Genomic DNA, 22812 nt, shown 5'->3' with positions numbered 1-22812 from the left:
GAAAGCTGCTTTTCAGGACGTGGCTTGTAGAAAACTGGTGTGCCATGGAGTTAGTTTACTTCAATAGTGTTTCTATAATTTTGACTTAAGAATAGGCCAACTAAGATCTTTCATAGAATAATTTGTACTTCGTATGCTTTTTCTCCACAGTTGCTTAAATTTTATATTGTTACTTGCCTGGCCCATCCACACTTTACCTCCGCACTCAAGGTTTGGTGCACTCCGTACATGGCTCTGATTTGTGTAGGGGTACCTATCTTTGTACAACAATGCACAGGGGTTGCAACAAGTCAACATAATTATATAATTAACTACAAGAGACAACGGATAACCTTTGGGAAACCTTATTGCTATAGGGGATAAATTACCTTGTCCAGAATTGTGAAATTAAAAATCGAAATGTTTAGTATTTAATTAACGTAATTTTTAAATATATACAAGCCATATCTGAACGTTTCTTTCTCTAATTATTGGTCCAAAACCCTAATTTTGTGTTGTTGGATATCTCTAATGTTTGTAGCTGGATGCTTTACATTTCTTGAATTACATCAGAAGTATGCTTGTCACAAGGTAGACTCGCGTTACTCCAAGTAACATCTTAACAGGCACGAGGCTGCCCGACGTGTATATTTTACAATACTCCATGGTGACAAGGCACTAGGCTGCCCGGCACACCGTAATTACTTTCAAATAACATCCAGTACAAACTACCGTTTACCTGTAAATCGTACACCAAGGCACTATCTGCCCGTCAATCCAATTCCTTACAGCATCCGTTGCAGGAGATCTGTCCTCCAATCTGAGCTGACCGATGTGAAACAGCCTCTCCCTTCCAAGTCACAGTTCCAACAGCTGACCTCCCCCACTCTCATCCTGGAGTTTATATACGTTTGGTTGGCGTCTGTTGTGGTTGGCGTCTGTTGCCAACGGCCCTTCTTTCAAAATGTTTAATCTTTGACAACTAAAAACTCCCGCCTTTCCTTGAACGTTCGAGTCATGAAGAAAGAACAGAGTGCTACATGGTCTCTATACATGGAATATACGAACCTAAAATGTTGTATAATAAAAAGTTACACTAAACACACACACACATATTTTTATACACGTAATTACTTAATTGATAACATATTAATAAAATATTTCAATAAGAAAAAAGGAACACTGTTGCCTTTACACAGGGGCAGGATAACAATATCAAGTTTATCATCAAGGAACTGAAAGCTATTCCAGAGAGAATGTCAACTTCGATGGTCAATATTGTATATCTGTGAAGATCAATGTACTGTACATTGTTTTAATGGAGAACATCTTTAGATTGTGAATATACGATACGTGTGTTTCTAAACTCTAAAATTTGTCTGTAAAGAATTACTTAATCAAGCACTATTCCACTAACTTTGATTCAGAACATCCAGATTCATAGGTTGCCAATTGTGCCAGTCTGTACCTTCAAATTTATTTTATATAGTGCTGGCAGATAACAATTGAAGAAATTTTGCTATGCAAGAAGAAAGACTACTACTTGTAAATTTCCTGGGTTTTACTTTTCGTTGTTTCATGAATCATATGCGGAGAAATATAATATAAATGAAACTGCTTGAAACTATCTTGACAAAGGGTCATTAATACAGTGTAAAATGTTTGATGTTTAACACTTGTTGGTAAATGTTTTGTTCGACAATTTGTCGCTAGGTAGACAAATTTTAATGAGAAATATTGAAAGTTGACATTCATTTTTGTGATGTAATGCATTCTTTACTTTGATTATTCTGTTGAAATACTAATTAATTGCAATTTCATTTCACAGGATCATGAAGAGACTTCAATGGAAGGTGTACAGATATGTGGTATGAATAACTCTGCAGTGCAGAATTGTAAAGAAGGAAACAATAAAGTTCCAGTGAAATTTGGAGACATATTGGTATGTATATCGAATAGATAATTGTTTTGTTTTAATATAAATATTTCAGTATTCGGTGTGATCATTGTATAGTAGTTTTCAAAGAATGTCCCACGTTTTAAGTTTATTTCTCTACTTAATGTTCTGTAGTTTTTGAATTGGACGTTTTTCTATCGGCGTCTGGACCCTTTTCGATTAAATGTGTGGATCTTTCTTCCATAAGCTTTATTTGAAGGTGGGGTTAAAGACAAACTCTTTCTTGGTAAATTTTTCAGGTTGTTGATGGGAAAGATTTTAGTTTCAATTTTAAAAGAAATTACGTGGGTCAGTCAAAAAGTTAGGTGCACAGCATGAGAAAACAAACCAGGAGCGAACTTTCACAAAACTTTTATTTGCACATAAAAGTTCCACACAGAAGCTACTTTTCGACGTAATCACCTCCTTTATTTAAACATTTGTCTATGCCTGCTGCGATAACCACTGATGGGTTGCATCTTGTACCTCATCATCCGAGTGATATCATCACTTTGCAAGTCCTTGTTTCATGGGTCTGAAAGCATGGAAATCACGTGGTGCAAGATCTGGGCTATAAGGGAGGTGATCCCACACTTCCCACTGAAACTTGCACGGAAGATCCGACATTAGTCTTGCCGCATGCGGTCTCGCATTTTCATGCAGGAGCACAATGCCTTTCGATATTTTAACTGGCCGTCAATCTTTAAGTGCTTTTCGCAGTCGTTTTAAAGTTTCACAATAAGACGATGCATTAATCGTGGCACCCTTCAGCATGAATTCGGTATACAACACACCTTCTCTGTCGAAAAACAGCATCAGCATTACCTTCCCCGCAGATGGAACTGTTCGGCACTTTGTTTGAGTCTGGAACGTGGGATGTTTCCACTCGAGGGAGCTGCGTTTCATTTCAGGTGAGAAATGATGAACCCATGACTCATCTCCAGTCACAATTTTGTCCAAGAACTCCTGTCCTTCATGTTGATAACGTTTCAAAAGTGCATAAGCACTGTCAAAAATGCTTCCCTTTGTGTTTGTCCGTCAATAGCCAAGACACCCATTGTGCACAAACTTTACGGAATTCGAGATGCTCGGCAATGATCGTAGGCACACTTCCATGTGAAATACGGAGTTCATTTGCGATTTCGTCTATTGTTACGCGTCTGTTTGCACGGTAAGCATCGTCAATATCTGTACGTCTGTTCTCACGTGTACCTGCCGATAGATTTCTGTGCAGTTACACCCTCTTGCTCACAAAAACCGAATCACTGCACGAACTTCCTCTTTGGACGCCACCTGCAGCTGCCGAAACATGTTCACTACTGGTTAGCAAGCAACCTCCAACTGCCACGTCAATGCTGCTACGTCACGTGCCACAGATACATGTCTGCAGTGTTTCCAACTCATTACAAGAAAATATTCCTGTACCAAAATTTTTGATGGGGGTGTGCAACTAATCTTTGGGTGTGCAACTAATTTTTTGACTGGCGTATTGTAAATAAAAAAATGTCATGTTTCAAGATGCAGTAAGCTCCACATGTAACATATACTTACTTTTTCCATTGCCAATTATTCAGCATTCTTGTAATCATTGTTTGTCAGACTTTTACTTGTAACTACTACTCCCTGAGCCCATAAGAAGTAACTTACAGTGATGCTTGCATCATGGTAAAAAAAAAAACCTTTTCTTTCATGGGCCCTAGAAACCCACCCCTTTGGGAGTGTTAGTGTTGTTACATTTTCTTGTTATTTTTGTATGTTTGGGATAATATAATTAAAACATTTTATCAAGTAAACATTAAAAATATCTCTTGTAGAATAATTTAAATATTGTTCAGTGAGGTCTGCTCTTCCTTTCATAGGAAAGTGCATTGTGTATTTAGACATTTTCTTTACAAAGCTAGGACATTTACCTTCATATTCATGAAAATAACAACAAAATAGGAGAATTTTGCATTATGTTACATGCTACATTCAGATGAGTAAAATTTTCAGCTATTTTGCTGTTCAATCAGTATGCCAATAGAGGTGTGAATAATGTACAGGTAAGTGTCCCATCCTAATGAATATTTTTCTGTTCTTTAACAGTTATATCCATTTGTATTAATTGTGTATAGCTTTAATTTGTATGCTGCTGTTAATGGAAATCTTTTTTCTTTTTTCTTTCAGTCCGAAAAAGGCCACAATATGGAATGTCCAAGTAATATTCGGTCACAGCCAATTTTGGCACCACACACTGAGCTTCCAGTCGATATTCCAATCCTAACGGACAAAATCATAAACTACACTCCATCCCAAAGCCCCCTGCAGCAGCGACACCTAAAACCCCAAGCCCCAACCCCGAGTCCGGACTCGGCCATCCACTCAGCATACTACTCGCCCACTCAAAGTCCTGTACAGTCACGACACTTGAGTGGATTCAGCTCTCCATACTCTCATCACACCACGCCGTCGTTGTCGCGAAATAATTCGGATGCATCCCAGTACGGAGGGTCGCAACATAGTTACTCATCCACGACAAGCCCCATTTCTCCCACGCAGTTTTCGCCATCACACTCACCCATCCAGTCGAGGCACCACGTGCCTGCGGGATACCCTTCGCCCGTTCTCACGAGGGCGGGCGATTTTCCGAACTTCTCACGTGGTGACATCTCGTCTTCGCCGCTGCCCTCCCATCATCTGATGACAGGGGGCGTGGGTGTAATATATACCGGTGTGACGCCTCTTCCCCGCTTAGGAGACGAGGAGTCAAAATCCATTTCTGCATCCCAAAACATGTTTTCTTCTGATGGTGCCACAGGTGACAACGGTAAGCATACGTTACTCTTTTCAGTGAGGGAAAATGCGCAAAATGTTATTTTTAAAAAAGTTACTTTTTTGTGTGTTTGCAAATTATAATTGTTCATTATATTCATTTGTTCTATGACCAGAAAGAAAGAGAGAAAAGGGTTTTTTGCATAAATTATTTACAAATGTCCAGATTACTGTTATTGTTAAGCTTTGTATACTACATAAGCCAAGCCTTTCCTCCCTGTAAGCCTCTACGGATGGGACCTTCTGATCCATGTGCTATTCAAATGTGTTGTGATGTAGAAAATAAATCGTACTAGGGGAACTATTTGTTGTAGATAGGTGAGATTGCTTAAATAATAAAAATGTACTTTGCATAATTCACCTATGAAAGTTCTGAAAAATCTCTTATAGCACTGTCCTATGGACAATTATGTCTTGATATTTGCAGGCAAGCACTTCAAAAGATCACAGTGTGCTCCCTTCCCCAACTCTTTTGGATAAAATGAAAAAAAAGGGGGGTGGATAAGCAGTTTGAAAAATATGATGGACCACATAAAAATCATTATTATATATGCAAGTAAAAAATATAATCATATTTTATGTTTTAATAATCTCAGATTTTTCTTGGAGAAATCTACTTTAAAAAAATGCTTGTTAAGAATGTATCAATGAACATTTTATTTTGCAATTAGAGAATGTCACACACTGATATGTACATAAAATATCAAATAAATGTAGAACTGAAATATCATCTTCGGTTTTGGAGAAATGATGTGTTAATTGCATTTTTGCAGTCTGGCCACTTAATACACAGGGGGCACATTGTGTTGCTGTCTCATTGGCTGTCAGGCATCTAAAGGTTAAATTGGCACCAAACTAGAAATGTTTCTGTTGTACTTTTCTTTCAACTGGGCAACTGTTATTTCATTTTTATTTTGGACCTAGGATGCAGATTGCTATTTATCCACAGTTTGTTGAAGCTGTTGCATAAGTATTTTGAAAATTTAGTATTGAAAACCTGAAGTGAATTAAAATGTTCATAATATTAAGCAGAAAATATTTGTTATTACATAATTTGTGTTTAATTGTAGATGACAGCCCGCGAGAAGGGAGTAGCAGTATTCCAGATGACAGAGTGTCTTCACTTCCTGCTGACTTAGTCCAGCACTCGGCACTGGCAGCACCTCCAGGCATTTCAAGGCAGCAACTTATCAATAGGTATACCAAAACTTTTACAATGGTTATATGTGGTTCAAAAAACACCTCTGTCTGTACAGAAACTTTGCAACAGCCTTTTTATATTCAGAATATATTGTAAATTGAACCATTACATAGATTACAGTTGCTCATAAGTCTTTTTTTTTTGGGGGGGGGGGAATAACTAACAATTACACATCTCTATCAATTCTTTTAATTTTATTGCATTATTATTACCATTAATAATACTCAAATAATAATGATAATTTTTATATGGAGAGGTAATAGAATGCTAAAAATAAGGTATTCATCATTTAGCTATTACTAATAAAGATAGAATTTGTATTAGAAAACCTGTTCTATGAAGAAAAATTGTCAAAATAAATTTTAAAGGAGATTGTTTCCAGCATATAAAAAATAAAGTCTGTAACAATTATTATTTTCTGCATGTTATTGTTTTTATGAATTTTCATAAATAATAGTTACTACCAGCCTAATTCATCCTAATAGTTTTACATGAAGTAGAATAGAAATAAAGTTCGTTATACTGCAAACAATCATTTTAAGTTAAGTGGTGAAACACCCATGTTAATTCTATTAAACAACAACAAGAAAAATGCTCTTTGTTCGAGTTATTGGCAAATCTTTGATTTGAGAGGACTGGACTCGCAGGATCCCCTCCTAAATGTCCTTTCTTGTGTTACGTTGCTTGCCAACTTGGGTGGATGTTGAAATTATCTTATAATGAAGTGTATCCATATTTGTCACATATGTTGTTTCCCCTTTTTCCAGTCCATGTCCCATTTGTGGGGATAAAATATCCGGTTTCCACTACGGCATATTTTCCTGCGAGAGCTGTAAAGGCTTCTTCAAGAGGACGGTTCAAAACAGGAAGAACTATGTTTGCCTTCGTGGATCGTCCTGTCCTGTCACAATAGCTACTAGGAAAAAGTGCCCAGCGTGTAGATTTGAAAAGTGCCTAAAAATGGGAATGAAGCTAGAAGGTAAGGAATGTGGAGATATATAAATATTTCAATGTCCTATAACACCATGCACTGTCAAATAATAAAACATGTGTAATCTTGATACACACAACACAAAAACTGAGACATTTCCACATACTTCTCATGTACACCATCAGCAACAAAAAAGAATTTACATCCAGCAATCCTTGACTGTGCAAAGAAGGTTGTGGAACATTGGAAACACTGTGTTTTTGTGTTTTTGTATGTCAAAACAAAGTATATTAAACATGAATAGAGGAATGGGAATGATTATAATTGTAAGCTAAGTGGCTATGTATAAGGCTAAATAAATATATAGAGATGACCTATACCCACCACAGATTCCATATTCTGGTGTCCCTTATGAGTTCAGCCTATACACAGTTTGTATAAAGTTGTCCGTACCCGATACAATTATCATTGAAACAGAGCAGTCATGACCTAACAAAATTGACAACTGAAAGTTGAACAACATTCTTATTGGAAAGCTTGAAATGTCTGAAATTGCATCCGTACACAATCAAAGATAAAATTGACAATTTCACATTTCACGAAAAGGTGGCAGCAAGAAAAGAAATTAATAGATTACTGATTAGCTCTGGTAAAATAATAATTTTCTCTTCAAAGAAAGATGTATGGTATATCAGAAACTCGAAAGAAGTATGACGTATTTTCTCGATATTATAGTCTGTGTAATCCGAGACATCAGGCAAACTATGTGTACATAATGACATAACATAATTTCATAAAATATCATTTCCACAGATATATTGGTAGTTGTTTCTTATTTTCTGTATCTAAACTATAATTTAAGATAAATGCAAAATATATTTTACAATTGGTTGTCGAATATATTTTATTAACACATCACTCACTGCTGTATAATTTTGATGAAATAAATATAAGATGTTGCACCTCTGCTCCTTTACTTTCTCATAAGTCATAAACATGTGTTTACAGTTTCTGCGTTGCTTTCTCTTCACCCCACAATAGAAATAAATAGCATTCTCTACCTCAATGCTTCTTGTTGATAAATCGATTTCAATAGCATGTGTTCTGATGGGTCGACAGTCGGCCATGAAAGGCCTTAGTTAGAACCATTCCTATATATAAATACTTGGATGGTAAGCACGAATGCAAGAAGAAACCTGACATCACTTTCTTTAAGCATGGCATTCAAGGTGGTGTTCATGATTCGTTTGATTGTGTACGGATAGCTTAATTGAGATCCAGATGATTATGTAATAATTGTTTGCAAATTATTTAGCATAAATTGTAATTTCATTTCAGCTATTAGAGAGGACAGGACGAGAGGAGGACGAAGCACATACCAGTGTTCATACACCCTTCCAGCGAGTCTTGTGCCACCTGGTGGAGAGGCGAGCAAGGCACTTCACTCCATGAACCCCTCTGGTGACCCCCAGGTGAAGCTGGAGGCTCCAGATTTGGGGGCAGTAGCTGGAAGCAGCGGCATAGCAGGCAATGGTGTAGACAAGCTTACAGTTCCACAATTATTACAGGTATGTATGTCATGTCAAATGTGTCATATCACTTGAGTAATTATTAGGGAACGTACTATAAACACTTTTTTTTTTTTTTGCTACATCCTAGATTTTGAGAGATTGATTTGGTGTTTTTGAGTCCACTTGACCTAAAGTTTAAACTGGGATCCAAATCACTATGTGCTTCCACCTAGTATCAAACCCGGGACCTCTTGATTACTAGGCGACAATGCTACAGCTGCACCATCGGGGAGGCGACCCTACATCCTAGACATATGCTATTTATAGATCTTTGCGTTTCATGTACACAGCACCCACTCTACTGTAATTCTATAGGACCTAAAATGCCTAAATGAAATACAAATTCCTATAAATACCTAAAAACCCCATTTCTACCTGAAAAACACTTTTTAAATATTTCGTGTAAGTTCAAAAATAACTTTTATTAAGAAGGACCCTTAATCTTCACCACAAAGTTTTGAGATGCTTGAACCTTGAGACCTTAAACAATCCGAGCAGCAAAAGAAGCAATGCAACATCATTGAGTGTCGGCATCTCTGCAAATTTGTGCCATCTTTTAGGCTGCATCATGAAATTGAAAAAATGTGGATTGACACTGACTGGATGAGGCATTCTTCTTTGTTGAACGCTGTACTTCCTATGCAATTAAAGGGACCATAGGGTAGCAAACCAAAGGAAGATGAAGGCTTTTTGGGATGGAATGCTAGCTGCTAGCTATTAAATCATTCAGTTGTTAAAGCAGGGCAGGCTTTATTCCTTTACTCAAAACAGTGTAAGAGCGCGGGAATATTCCAAGAATACCCTAATTTTGATTGGCTGTTTGGAGTGCCTGCTATGACGAGTAGGAAAGGCAATCTTGGAAGTGGCCTTCCCGAGGGAGCAGTGGTAGCGTCATCACCTTGTAACCAAGGGGTCTCGGGTTCGATTCCCGGTGCAGGCACATAGTGGCTCGGATCCCACTTTAAACTAGATCCAGTCCCGATTAGCCTTACTGTGCATAAAGGTGGCTTAAAATACCAACTTAATCAATCTTGCAAGTGACCAATCATGTCACCCATTTCTTCCATTAACACAACAAGTCTAGGTGAAAAGGAAGGGTTTGCACTGGAAATTATACAACTGCCCCAGTACAGAGGCTCTTCATGAAGGAGAGAAGACCACTGCGGAAACCTGCCTGAAGTTGGAGCTTTGAATTTATTCAGCATACTTAATGCACAGAAAGGCTAATCGGGACTGGACATATAGTTTAAAGTTGTTTCTGGGATCCACCGGTTATCGAACCCATGACCTATTCAGTACAAGGTGAGGACGTTACCACTATACCTCGAGAAGGCTCAAACCTGCCTTGGGAAGCAGCAGGAGTTGCCTTCAGTGCATGCAGGCACCTGCCAGAGGTGTGGCGTGCATGTAACCACTGTTACCGCAGGTAACAACAAAATATAAAGAATTGAAGAACCTGTTTTAAAATATTATTACATACATAATCTGGTAATATTGTCGTAAAGTAAATATTGCAGACTGACATTCTTTCTGACACCGGCAAAAGCGAAGAGGAGGACTGTTTCGGTACCCTCCTGAGGCAACATGAGGAAAGTGTCCTGAGTCCACACAAGGAAGACTTCGCATCGTGGCAAAGACTGTTACGGCAGGAGGAGGAGGTGGATTATTGCCATGCGTGTTTAGCCGCCACAGTTGCCGGTGATCCTTACCGGATACAGATCAGTGTTGCCATATTCAATTGACAGAAAAGAGCTAAATCGCCTAATTGGGTCTATCTTACTGTGAAGGTGTCCACTCACACTGGGGAGAAGCAAACTACCAAGTGATATTTTGTATTTACACTAAATATCAGCGATTACGAAAGTCCTCTTTGTCATTCTTCAACATCATGGGCGAGAAGGAGAGGATGGGGATGGCCAAGGGGTCTGCTGTCCTTCCAAAAATGTCAACCTAAAATTCTATATTTCACACATATATTATTATTTCGGTTACAGGAATTTGTGATAATTGTTGAAAGGGCCGATTGAGATTGACATACGTTGTCGCAGGAATGTGATAATTTCAGATTGAAGCAATGTTTTTGAGGTAGCAGCACTGTTTTTGGGTGAAAACATTACTTAGAAGCATAATTTCCTGATTGTTATCTTAGCATGCTCTGAAGTGCCAGGTGTCGCAGGTTCGAATCCTCAACAAGAAATGGTTATTTCAATGTTTGTTGTTATTATTTTACTTACATAATTATAAAAATTAATAATTACATACACAAAATAATAATAATTTTATTTCAATAATTCACTATGCATCCTCATAGTCACAATTACGATTATCCTATAAAGCGAAAGCCTTAAAGGTAGCAAGGAACGTAAAATATACGAAATAATAGTGGTGTCAGAAATGAGATTTCTGTGGATTTAGCGAAACATGGGAGGGGGAGTAGTTAGGAAACAGACAGCGGCGTGCATTCGGGATACGCAAGGTACGCTCTGCGTACCCACAACGAAATAAGAAAAAATGAACATTTTTTCGTCTTCCCCGAACATGAAAATTCAACAGTAATCGCTCCGAAAGCAGTTCCACTGCAAGAAATTCCGATTTCCGCACGAACACGCTGCTGCCTTCCTAAAGGCAGTCCCGAATGATCCCGATTGTGACTTCGGCACCCACCCGATCCGCGCTGCCGATTTCCGCAGAAAGACGCTGTTTCTTCTGCTTGGTACCCTAGAAATTCGGAAGGTAGCCCCATTGGCTCATATCAGCCCTGACCACGTGTTTGGATCTGCCCGCGCTTTCCCTCTCTCCCACTTTTTTCCCGGTTCTAAACGGCGAGGGTACCCAAGATTTTGACAGCGTATGCAGTGTTGACAGTAGTCAACATATATTTTTTTTTCTGGAATGCTTAGCATACTAGCATTTAGCAGCCACGCGTAGATAGATCACTGTGTTGGGTTGCAATAAAAATACATTATAAAAAGTGATACAGGAATCAGAGAGGAGGGCAAGAATATGTAGTGGTGGAAGATCATATTTAATATACGCGTAAACTATCACATATAAAATATTTATGTGAGGTTAAAGTTACACTAGCAAGTTTTCTTTTTACGTATAGGGAGGTGAGGACCAGAATGAACTGTCACTGTGTCGAGGGGAAAATATGTGAACAATTTTCAAGTTTCGCACAATTCTCAGTGTATGAAAGTATCTGTTTATCTCCTTTCGGGATCAACATTTCCTTTGATTGATTGATTGATTGATTTAGTTTATTTTACTTCGCGTTTTGTGCCTCTTGGCTAATTTGCGAAGATGGGGATGAGTGATGAAATGATGAAATTGATGAATGGACATTCACAAACAACCAAGCCCGACCGGGATTCGAAACCGGGACCCTTGGCGTCGCAGCGCGATGTGCTAACCACTCGGCCACAGGGTCGGGCAACATTTCCTATGAGTTCCATAGCATGGGTGTTGATTGGTGACCCGACGATATGAATGAATGATAAAAGAAAAACATAATAAAACACAACACTTACAATGGGATTTGAATGAGCCCCCCCTCCCGCCAGACATTGCAAAGTGATGTACGGTAGTTTAGCTTTTGAAGTGTTCTGGGATCTATGCTGACGTATTTTCTACTTGTCCTTAATTATCTCCCTTCTACAAAATACTTTGTCGACTGGCAACTCCGATTCATTCGTCCACAAGAACGCGTGGTTTTCGGGCATAGCGGTACCGGACACAACATACCGTGGGAGGTTGACTTTTGCTTTCTTCTGTCGTGTGAAATTTGCAGCGAGTGTTTCGTTCATATTATTTACATTACAGGATCTCTATTGTTTGTCGGTGCTGTGAAGTGATAAAATAGGGGGACCGGGAGTTATTGATGACGTTCTGGAGAAGGGATTTTCGGAATTTACAAAAAAAGTGTAAACAATCGGAAATGGAATGTCTGTTCCTGAGTTGGAAGAATTGTTTCAGGCAGGAGTTGTGAAGGATGGTAAGTAGTATATTAGGCATTTTGATTTTTGAGAAGAAGAAAAAAAATATCTCTACAGAGTGATTGACAGTAGAAAAACAGTGAAACTTTATTGTTGGCCTTATTCGTTGGTTTCCTCTGCGAAAGGTGTGAAATAGTAGAAGATACTGAAATTTATCAAATTTATTACATGAAATTTGAAAGGACGGAAAATGATTGTGCCATTTCTTTCCGTTCAATGTTCATCGCACTGCATGAAGGAAATAATCGAAGTTGAATTGTTGGACTCTACGTAGCTACTATCAGAATATATTTGCGAATATAAAATATCATACATATATTTTACCTCGTTACATTTGGATATTGATACAAGGACGAGAAATTTTCCATTATAAAATTGTAGAAAGAAGTTATTTTCTGAATAACATGATGGCCAGGGAGGGGGGGGGGGGTTCTGGTCCCCATAATCCATTTCGGATGGCCCATGTTGCGTAGCCTAGTTTAAATGTCACCGCACGCCACTGGAAACAGATCAAGACTAAATCTACTCTGCATACGTCTTATTTGAAATGAAAAGTTTCACGATTTGGGCAAATCTGGTTTCAAAAGAACTAAGAAGGCAACAGTAGTAGAACTGGACTTCTTGCAGTGTAAGGTTCCGAAGGAAATTTTGGCTATTGGGGAAGTGCCGATGCTGAGAGGGGAGGGGGCAAGGAGGGTGCTTCACATGTTACATGTTACAAAAGTAAACAATGGTTGGTGGGAGGGACTGTGCAGTGCGAGTTTTGTGAGTGGTGTTAATTACTTCGATGTTTCTGTAAGTATCAAATTACGTATTTCTTTATTAGGCTAATGTTTATTATGTGAACAACCAATGTTTGCGATTTCACTTCAGTGCTTATGCCAACATTTTTTTCCTGATTAATAACTTTACCAAAATCTAGTATTGAATTCCAGTCGTACCAGAATAATATTACACGAACTACTTGGAAGACATGTGGTGGGGGGGGGGGGGGCATGAGGTGGGGAGGCACCCAAGTCTTACAGCTCCTTCCTTAAATGTCCTACTGATAACCGGTAACACTTTTAAAAATCCCACGCCACGCCACTGCTTCCTGCTGACTGGAGAGAAGGTTCTCCATGTACAAGTGCCTACCCACAGATGCCTGGGTCTCTCCAATGACGTAGTGGTAACATCATCACCTTGTAATCAAGGGGTTCTGAATTCGGCACACTGTGGAGATACATGGCACAGTGGTTCGGATCCCACTTTACTCTGTAGGTTCCGTCCTGATTAGTCTATCTGTGCATAAAGTGGACTTAAAACAACATTTTGTATTGGACAAATTGTGTCTTTTTTATAATCGAAGAATAGAATTCATTGCACTGAAAATAGTGCCATTTTTCTACACAAATTGTATCTTAAGCTGTTATTTCATAAAATTATGATTAATTAATAATTTCAGCAATTACAAAAAAGAGAGATTTAGGACTTTATGATCTTCATTTTAGGACTTCATAAAATTCCTAAATCTCTCTTTTTTAGAACGTAAAAATCCATTCCCTAGTAATTATTATGTAAGTAGAGTATTAGAGTATAATTGTGAGCATCAGACATAATTTTTATTAATCCAATGTCTATGGTAACAATAAAAATTGCTTTAATATCATAATCATTCACAATAAATAATAGCCAAAATATTACGTGGATTTTTTTTTTGCAAATAAGTGAAATTTTTAAGCCTAGTAGTCATTTGTGTTTGTACTCTCAATTTCTAGATTCATCATGTATTTTCTTAGCAGGCCATTGTTGTGTTGGTTGTTGTTAATTTTCATAATCCCATTGTTGGTTCTTTCTTTGTAGGAAATAATGGACGTGGAACATCTGTGGCACTACAATGACCAAGAAATTCAGAAAATGTCTGCACAGTGTGACAATGAAACAGTTCCTGATGGGAATTCCGGTGATTTTCTGTCCAACTTGTGCAACATAGCAGATCATCGACTCTACAAAATTGTGAAGTGGTGCAAAAGTTTGCCATTATTTAAAAATATTTCTGTAAGTACTACAGTGGTACATTATTCTATTTTTGAATTATTAGGTAAAATTTCATATTACAAAAGAATTATTTTTTTTTACACACAGTGTTACATTCATGATAAAAATTGTTTCAAAGATACAATAATGTTGAGATTTCACACTGAAGTAACAAGCGTTGCATGTCACTTGGAAATGAATCTACCAGTGGCGACTCGTGGCTTCTTCAGAGTGTAGGAAGAATGGTAATCCGAGGAAGGTTTGAAAAATGGGTTCAATTACATTCGCATGTCTTGCTTGTACTACCCATTGCGTTTAGAATGTTAGCTGCAGGCCATGCTCAACGTGTGCCAAGGGGCCCTTGCTCCTCACTTTGAACTACGAAATATTTAAATGTGAACCTATAAAAATCAACAAAAATAACATTGACGATGTTTCAGATTTTGCAAGAATTTATATTTTCTTCCCACTTCCTGTCCTGTGGATTGACGATAATAAAAAGTGTTGCTTAAACTTCGAAATTATGCTGAATGCCTCTAAATTGTGGTAGGATTTATTATTAATTATTTATTTATTTTGGATAATTGTAATTCTACATCTGCTTTTCTAGAGTTTTGAACTTGTGTTACTTATTATTTTTAACAGTTATGTAATAGTGTAAATTTCCCCTCCAAATTGTTAAAAATGGTGAAACAAACTACATGGGTTCAACATCGAATTAAAAAAGGTGTGAGAAAATTGTTTACCCCCAACTTTCTACCGATTTCCTGGCGAACTAAATCGGGCAGGATGAAGAACAGTCAGAGGATGAATCATAGCATGGTTGTAAAAAAGCTTTCTTCTGGATCGGCATACTCCCTTTCATTTGAAACATGTCCTCTGGTGAAGTAGAAATAAGATTTGGACATAATTTTATTTTTATTTTCTGAAAACATATTCCTTTGAATTCGATTTTCCTCTCTCAGGGATTGGCGTTTGCAGATTATGCTAGAAACGGTGCTAAGTGCCAACAAAGATCAAATTGTGCTTGGTTTAGTAACATTTTGTTGGGGTTGGCATCGCTGATTGAGGAAAGTCTTGCTGGTTCCTCATTCCTCGCCGATCTTCGTAACCTTTCCCCACGTCCTTGCACTGCCCCTTCCACCCCCCACCCATCTGTCTGTAGGATGACCGCCGAGCTTCCTCAACGAGTGGCAGAAAAGCCCGTGTCCATCGTCTTCGGACTGCTACTGGAGCGAGCAAGAGCAGTCAACTCTTGACAGTAGCTAACCTAGGCAATTGTACGTACGGATTGCGCTCATAATTTTATAACACGCATTCAACTCTAAAAAGTAGAGAACTGGAAATAAGTGTGGCTGCGTTGGCTCAGTCGGTAACGCGTCTGACTACCATGCTCAAGGTCCCGGGTTCGATCCCTGGCCGGTTCAAATCCGGGAACTTTTCTAACGGTGGAAGCGGCCCCGGTGCCTACCCAGCGTCGAATAACATGGGTACCTGGGGGAAACCCTGGGGGGTAAAGGCAGTCAGGGGCGTGATGCTGATCACATCACCCCCACTCACGACCGGATCAAGAAAGTGTGGGGCGTTACCCCCACACCCCCTATACGCCTTCATGGCGTGGTGCTATGCACAGGGGAACATTTTACCTTTTTTTTTTTTTTTAGTGGAAATAAGTAAGAATGAACTGTAGGAAGTTCCTCACTTCCTACGTGGAACCTACAACAGCAAAATTTCATACCATACTGGTATGATACACTTCACAAGCCTGCATTCAATTGGTAAGATCCTCAGGTGACATGGAACACGTGTCTTCTCACTTTAGTGTGAAATCTCCTTAGATGAACAATTGTTATTAATTCTCTTGTATTTTACAGTTGTTACAAGCATTTAAACACAATTTTTGATGTAATGTTTTGAGAGAACACTATCTCTTTCCATCAGACATTTATTTTTAGTTTGAATAATGCTACAGTTATAACAATGGAATAAATTTAACAAAACAAAAAGAAACTGTCATACAATAAATCTTGTCAATGATGTTACATTGTTGTAACATAACAACTTCACTATGAAACACAGTTGAAACATTATTGACAAGATTCATATGATGTTTCTTTTTGTTTTTGTTCAATTTATTCCATTGTTATAACTGTAGCATTAATTAAACTAAGAATAAAGGTGTAATAAAGGAAGGTGGTGTCTCCCGAAATGTTACATCACTTGTAATATCCATGAACTACAAGAGAATAATTCTACAATGCAAGCAATATGTACATACAAGAAAAATTTAATAATTCTTTTTTGAAGTTTTTATTTCTACAACATTTTAGTATAGTTGTCAATAATAATGAGCATTGTGGTTATCATGATGTAATCCTTGAAATAATTGTTATAGAGTGGCTGCAAACAAAAGAACCTTCTCACATGTTCCCCTCCATTCTTCAGCTTGGCCCCTCCACATTTGAGTACAAGACACATATTTCTGCGCATGTTCTTTTGCATGTGGCCCCACTATAGTTAAATATAATGGAGTGTGTGTAGTCTGTAGTAATTGCAAAGTATGTTTTTTATTGTATATTGTTTTGAATAATGTTAAAATTTTCCAGTTGCATGCCCAGGAGATAGGTTGGTGGAGGGAGGATTGTACTCGTTTCCTTTGGCTCCGTTTTCCTTTAAAAAAAGATTGTTGAATGCAAAAAAATATGGCATTACTATTCCTTCACAAACATCTTTCCTGTAGGATTAGCACACCACAGAAATGGTTACGCATCATCTCATTCTTTCAATAAGACCTCTTTGATAGCAGTGTAGTGTAATCAAGGGGTCCCAGGTTCAACACCCGGTGGAGGCCCATAATGGTCCCACTTTAATTGTAGGTCCAGTCCCAATCAGCCTATCTGTGACATAAAAGAGACTTAAGTATTTCAATAGTCTAGTAAGTCTTCATTGCAGAAGGTTAGTTGATTCTCCTGGAAATTTGCATTGTTTATTTCAAATTAGGGGAAAATGTATTATTTTTATACATAGTCAATAACAGTTAGGTAATTAGTATTTTAACAGGATAATAAAAGTGAAAAGTGCAGTCGGTCGAAAAATAACTCTAGAATACAGGATCCAGGCCATTCTACCACTTAATCCATGGAATAAATATTTCCACAATGTGATTTTATGTGAGAGTTCACACAGTGTAAACCTCATGGCTTAAATTTCCAAAAGATTTCACTAGTTTTTATGAATGAGTGTTATTAAAGTCAATAACCTCGTAAAATATGGGTATACATGAACTGTGTGGAATGTAAAAAATTAAAGAAAAGCAGTTGTGCTGAATGAACACTCTTCTGATTGGTTGAGAAGGGTTTTCTCATTCAATTTTGGGTCAGCAGCCGGCGGACTGCAAATATTTCTGGCAGCACCCGTGGGAAGAGGTGTTTTTAAAAAGTGTTTCCAATTTGCTTGTAGTAGCTTGAAATTGAAGCTCCATCCACTTAAATATTCTTCCCCATCCTTAGTGTCTTTGCTCGCTTAGTGATGAAGACCTTGTATTAAAGACAAGGAACCCTTTATCCAAATGAACATACAGTGGAGCCCCGATTTTATGCTTTTAAGGGGACCAAGATGAAAAATTTAAAATCTGGAAATGTATATTATTTTACCACTGTTTGCAAACAGAGTTGGTCACGTTATTAAAAAACGTAACAAATTATTTTGTATTCCAGAACTAATGTTTTTCTTGGTCATACAGTATGCCTGAATCATATTTGCATGCACACCTTTAACGCACATACATACAGGGTTATTCATAAGTCAATGTCACATTTCGGAGTTTTATTGTGAAATAGGTACATGACATATCAGCATGAATGATATAAAAAAATAAAGACAATCTCAAAAAGTTTGTTTGTCATACCTTACAAGTGCTCAATGTGTGCACCTTTGGTTACACGGGAGACATCCAGGCGATAGTCCAATTCTGCCCACACCTGCACCAGCATGTCACGGTCTATCGTTGCTATCGCTGCTGTAATGCGAACTCTGAGGTCGTTCAAATCAACTGGAAGCGGTGGAATGAACACCCTGTCCTTCACATATCCCCAGAGAAAGAGATCACAAGGTGTGAAGTCTGGGGATCTTGGCGGCCACCGAAACAATGTATCACGCAAAATGCTCTCTCGTTACCTGAGAACTCCATATTGTACACTGCTGCCGCCTAACGGCCAACCGCGTCACCACAACATGCACTGTTCACGTCACACAAACTTATAGAGTTTCTGATTTCCATACTTACATGATTCGGACTCACACATCTCATACATCACTCACATGATGTTCCCCAAATGTGACACTGACATATGAATAACGCTGTATATGTGTGCACATTCATGGTTACAATGCTAGTGGTTTCTGTGAATAGTCAGAGTTCCCATTTACCTGAAAAAACCTGGAAAGATCAAGAAAATCAACTTAGGAGTGAAGAGATCATTGAAAAGTCATGAAATTATGTAGAAACATTAAAGAAATGAAATGCTGTTTTTGTTTGCCAGGATTCCAACCTGAAATTACAATTCACTTTTTTCTCTCCCAACAGCTTCCTTTTTCTTTGGGAATATTTCGTATTTCGTTACTTTAATTTTCATAATTTATTTTCAATGATGTTGAACAAACTTGATTCATTTGATTGTTATGCTAAATTCAATATATAACTCTTATTTGTTAGTATGTTAATCATTATAGCATAGACTAGAAGGTTATTTAAAAGTTCCTGGAAAAGTCAGAGGAACCCTGATAATAAAACTGTCATTCTTTCATTTGTTAGAGATCATGGTTTATTCACGTGAATATAACAGACAATTGCGAATTTTGAAAGGTGATGCAAGTAGCATGAAATAATGATTGTTATGAAAATTTAATGCATTACCATTACAATTACGTATATCAGTAATGTGATACTAATGCAATAGATTAATTTTCAATTCTGTGATTTACTTTGTATGTTTCATGAGATTAGACTGATTTTCATACTTTCCTTTTTAATTTTTCAGATTGATGATCAAATATCCTTGTTGATCAATGCATGGTGTGAGTTGCTGCTTTTTTCATGTTGTTTCCGTTCCATGGGTACGCCGGGAGAAATCCGTGTTAGTTTGGGGAAATCCATTTCTTTGGACCAAGCGAAAAGCCTGGGATTGGGAGCATGTATAGAACGAATGCTCAATTTTACAGAACACCTTCGACGGCTTAAGGTGGACAAATACGAATATGTGGCCATGAAAGTTATAGTATTATTAACCTCTGGTGAGTAAATCTTCATGTAGAAAAATATACTTTGTGATTTATTCATTAAAATCTCTTCTTCCAGCACATGCTGGATAGAATTTGTTCAATTAGTGGCTGAAGATTTAAGATATTCCCTTGTTTTTCTGTAAATTTTGAAGGCCTCCCCGATGGCACAGTGGTAGAATCGTCGCCTTGTACCCGGTGGAGGCATGTAGTGGTTCGGATCCCACTTTAAACTGTAGGTCCATTCCCAATTAGCCATTAGCCTTACTGTGCATAATGTGGACGTAAAATACCAACTCCATCTTTAAATTTTGAAGGTAGGACTGAGCCCATATTGATGCCTATGCATACCAGTGGTATCGGTATCGATTTTATTGATTGATACCAGCAGTTACTTCTGCAAAAATGCTGTGCCACTTTCACAGTGTAATTATCCTACAAATCTAGCAAAATTTGAGTTTCCATTGATTTTGTACGAAGATTATGCGAAACACTATTTTGTGATTGTATTTTTAAGTTCTGATGTAATTTTTGAATATTTTAAAACAAAAAACTGGTAAATTGATGCTTATAATTGGAGTAGTAATATTAATCAATGTTCCACGTTGGCCATGCGGTCTAAGGCACCATTCTTTGGGCTCCGGCTACGGGATGTGCACAGGTTTGAGTCTGGAGGAAGTGTAACAACTTTTCTCCTGAGATTATGGCCCGTATATGGGACCGGTGACCACCTACCATCGTGAGGAAATTGGGGAGCTACGAATGAGTAGCATAACCAGTCACAGAAACCTAGGACGATGACTGGGGGGTTCGTTCTGACCAAATATCACCCCATAACTGGTTGGATAATCTTGCAACTCTGCAGGCGGGAATGAGGCTGGCAGTCAGTAGGTAGGCCTTGGCCCTCACAGACTGTGTCGCCACGTGTTATTATTAATATTAACAACTTTTAATTGCTACATCAAGCATCGGCCTGAATGAGAATTGGATAGAGTATGATTATCAGTGGCATCAGCTGAGCCCTATTTTAAAGGGCAAACACTTTATAGAGTTTGCATCATTCCTGTACTTTTGCTTTCTGCCCAAATTTTAACTGTTTATCTTGCTGGAAGTATAATTCTTACCTTTCCGTATCATAATGCAATATCAATATAATGTGCCTTGCTATGACATTCAGCATCATCCAGAAGTAATGATTTCGGGTATGTTAATATCTCACTGTGTTTTTCCATTCCTTGACATACAGTTTTTTTATTGTTCGATATTGATTGTATCTTCCCTATCATATTTTGAAAGTGACTGTTTTGTTCCAGATGCAAGTGATCTGCGAGAGCCAGAAAGGGTGAGAGCTTCCCAGGAGAAAGCCCTGCAGGCCCTTCAGCATTACACGCTGGCTCACTACCCTGACATTCCTTCAAAGTTTGGAGAGCTCTTGCTGAGGATCCCTGAACTCCAAAGGACATGTCAGGTAACACTCCTGCTTTTAACTTTTGAAATCACTCGCGTAGTTCCTGTCATCTACCAATCTGGAAAATACTTTTTATGTGGAAGGAGCAATATTTTTGTAGTAGTACACTAGAAGTAGGTTTTTGAACAAAGCAAAAGGACAAGTAACATTTTTTTTAACGTTTTGATGAGACCGATGCAACAATGACCTACAGGTGACAGACCATTTCTTGGCGTTGTACCAGTACAAACCTTCTGGTCTATATCACAGGTTATGGCTTGTAGCACAGAGATGCATCACTGCGGGAAATCAGAACGGTAGCCACCTGGGAGTAAACAGAGCAGTGACATGCTACATCCTAGATGCTGTAACCTGCGTTAGTGATCCTTTGAAATTAATTGGACAATAAATAGAAACTGGAACAGGCAGTGGCGCAACCAAAAGGGGCAGGCATTGCCCCCCCCCCCCCCCCCAACCCCCCAACCTTGGATGGAAATGAGTTCAAGGGGGCAAATATTGATGGCCAAGTGTACCTGCAGGGGGCAATTACTGCCCACAACTTCAAATGTAATGCAAATAAAAACATCATTCGTAAAATTTTCTTGCTCGCTTCGCTCGCAATACCTGCTTTTCTTGGTCTTATCAAGTTCAGGACCGTAGTAAGGGGGCGGGGGAGTTGACTCTGGGTGCTGAACGATCTAAATGAAAATAACTTGTAAAATTGATTGATTGATTTGTGGTTTTAAGTCCACTTTACGCACAGAAGGACTAATCGGGACTGGACCTGCAGTTTAAGTGGGATCCTAACCACTGTGCCTTGTGCCTCAATCGGGTATTGAACCTGCAGCCCCTTGATTACAAGGTGACAATGCTACCACTACACCATCGGGGAGGCACAAAAGTTGAAAAAGAGAGAATGCATTGGCACCCCGTAAAATCATTTGTGCCCTATTAAAACAATATTGATTTCAGCCTGGAAAAGAATTGGATCCAAAAATTTTCTTGTTCGCTTCGCTCGCAATATCTCATTGCTCTGTGTAAAGCATTTTGAATTCCCAGACAGAGAAATAAGAATTGTCTTAATTGATTTCGTCGTAAATGCATGAACAATTGTTTTGAGGAAAGGCAATTTATGTAATTTTTGCTGTTTGTTTTTTGTGAGATGGATGAATTGGTTGTGTAATGTATTTAAATAATATATGTTGTATATAATATGTATTAAAGAAACTTTGAATGCACACACAATTTAGTGACCATGTCGCTCCATATTACATATGTGGAAACATATATTGTGCATGCAAGTTGTACACGTTAATGTAAAAAATAATTATATTTGGAATGCATTTATCAAGCATTTTCTGTCTTTCAAAAATAGTTTGTGTGCTTGTTTTCCATTATTAATGTCAAATTGAACATGTTGAAAAAATAATTCAAATAGTTTGTTCGAACACAAATGCTTTAGCACTAACTTCTACCCCCTTTTTGCATAATTTACGAGGGTAAAAACGTCTTTGATCATACTACTACTACTAATAATAATAATAATTATAATAATGTTGGTTCCGGGTTCGAATCCCAGCTTGGGCATGGATGTTTGTGAGTGTCCATTCTCATCAATTTCATCATATCATCACTCTCTAAAAGTGGCACA

The 22812-nt window shown here is 38.1% G+C and overlaps 1 protein-coding gene across 3 annotated transcripts in view; it reads left to right on the top strand.

The window, feature by feature from the left end:
- Window positions 1–22812, top strand: part of Hr39 (Nuclear hormone receptor FTZ-F1 beta) — a 220871-nt gene that overhangs the window by 188367 nt on the left and 9692 nt on the right. For all 3 annotated transcript variants that reach the window (XM_083144545.1, XM_083144546.1, XM_083144547.1), the window contains 8 exons: window positions 1808–1921; window positions 4082–4721; window positions 5797–5923; window positions 6695–6906; window positions 8197–8426; window positions 14264–14458; window positions 19477–19729; window positions 21028–21182. In XM_083144545.1, the coding sequence (XP_083000671.1) occupies window positions 1808–1921; window positions 4082–4721; window positions 5797–5923; window positions 6695–6906; window positions 8197–8426; window positions 14264–14458; window positions 19477–19729; window positions 21028–21182 (1926 nt within the window). The remainder of the gene's footprint in view (window positions 1–1807; window positions 1922–4081; window positions 4722–5796; window positions 5924–6694; window positions 6907–8196; window positions 8427–14263; window positions 14459–19476; window positions 19730–21027; window positions 21183–22812) is intronic.

This window comes from Lepisma saccharinum, chromosome 23 (genome assembly GCF_977018435.1).
Source record: "Lepisma saccharinum chromosome 23, izLepSacc3.1, whole genome shotgun sequence".
In the NCBI taxonomy this organism is placed as follows: domain Eukaryota; kingdom Metazoa; phylum Arthropoda; class Insecta; order Zygentoma; family Lepismatidae; genus Lepisma; species Lepisma saccharinum.
Note: the sequence above shows the minus strand (reverse complement) of the source record. Positions and strands in the feature narration are given on the sequence as shown.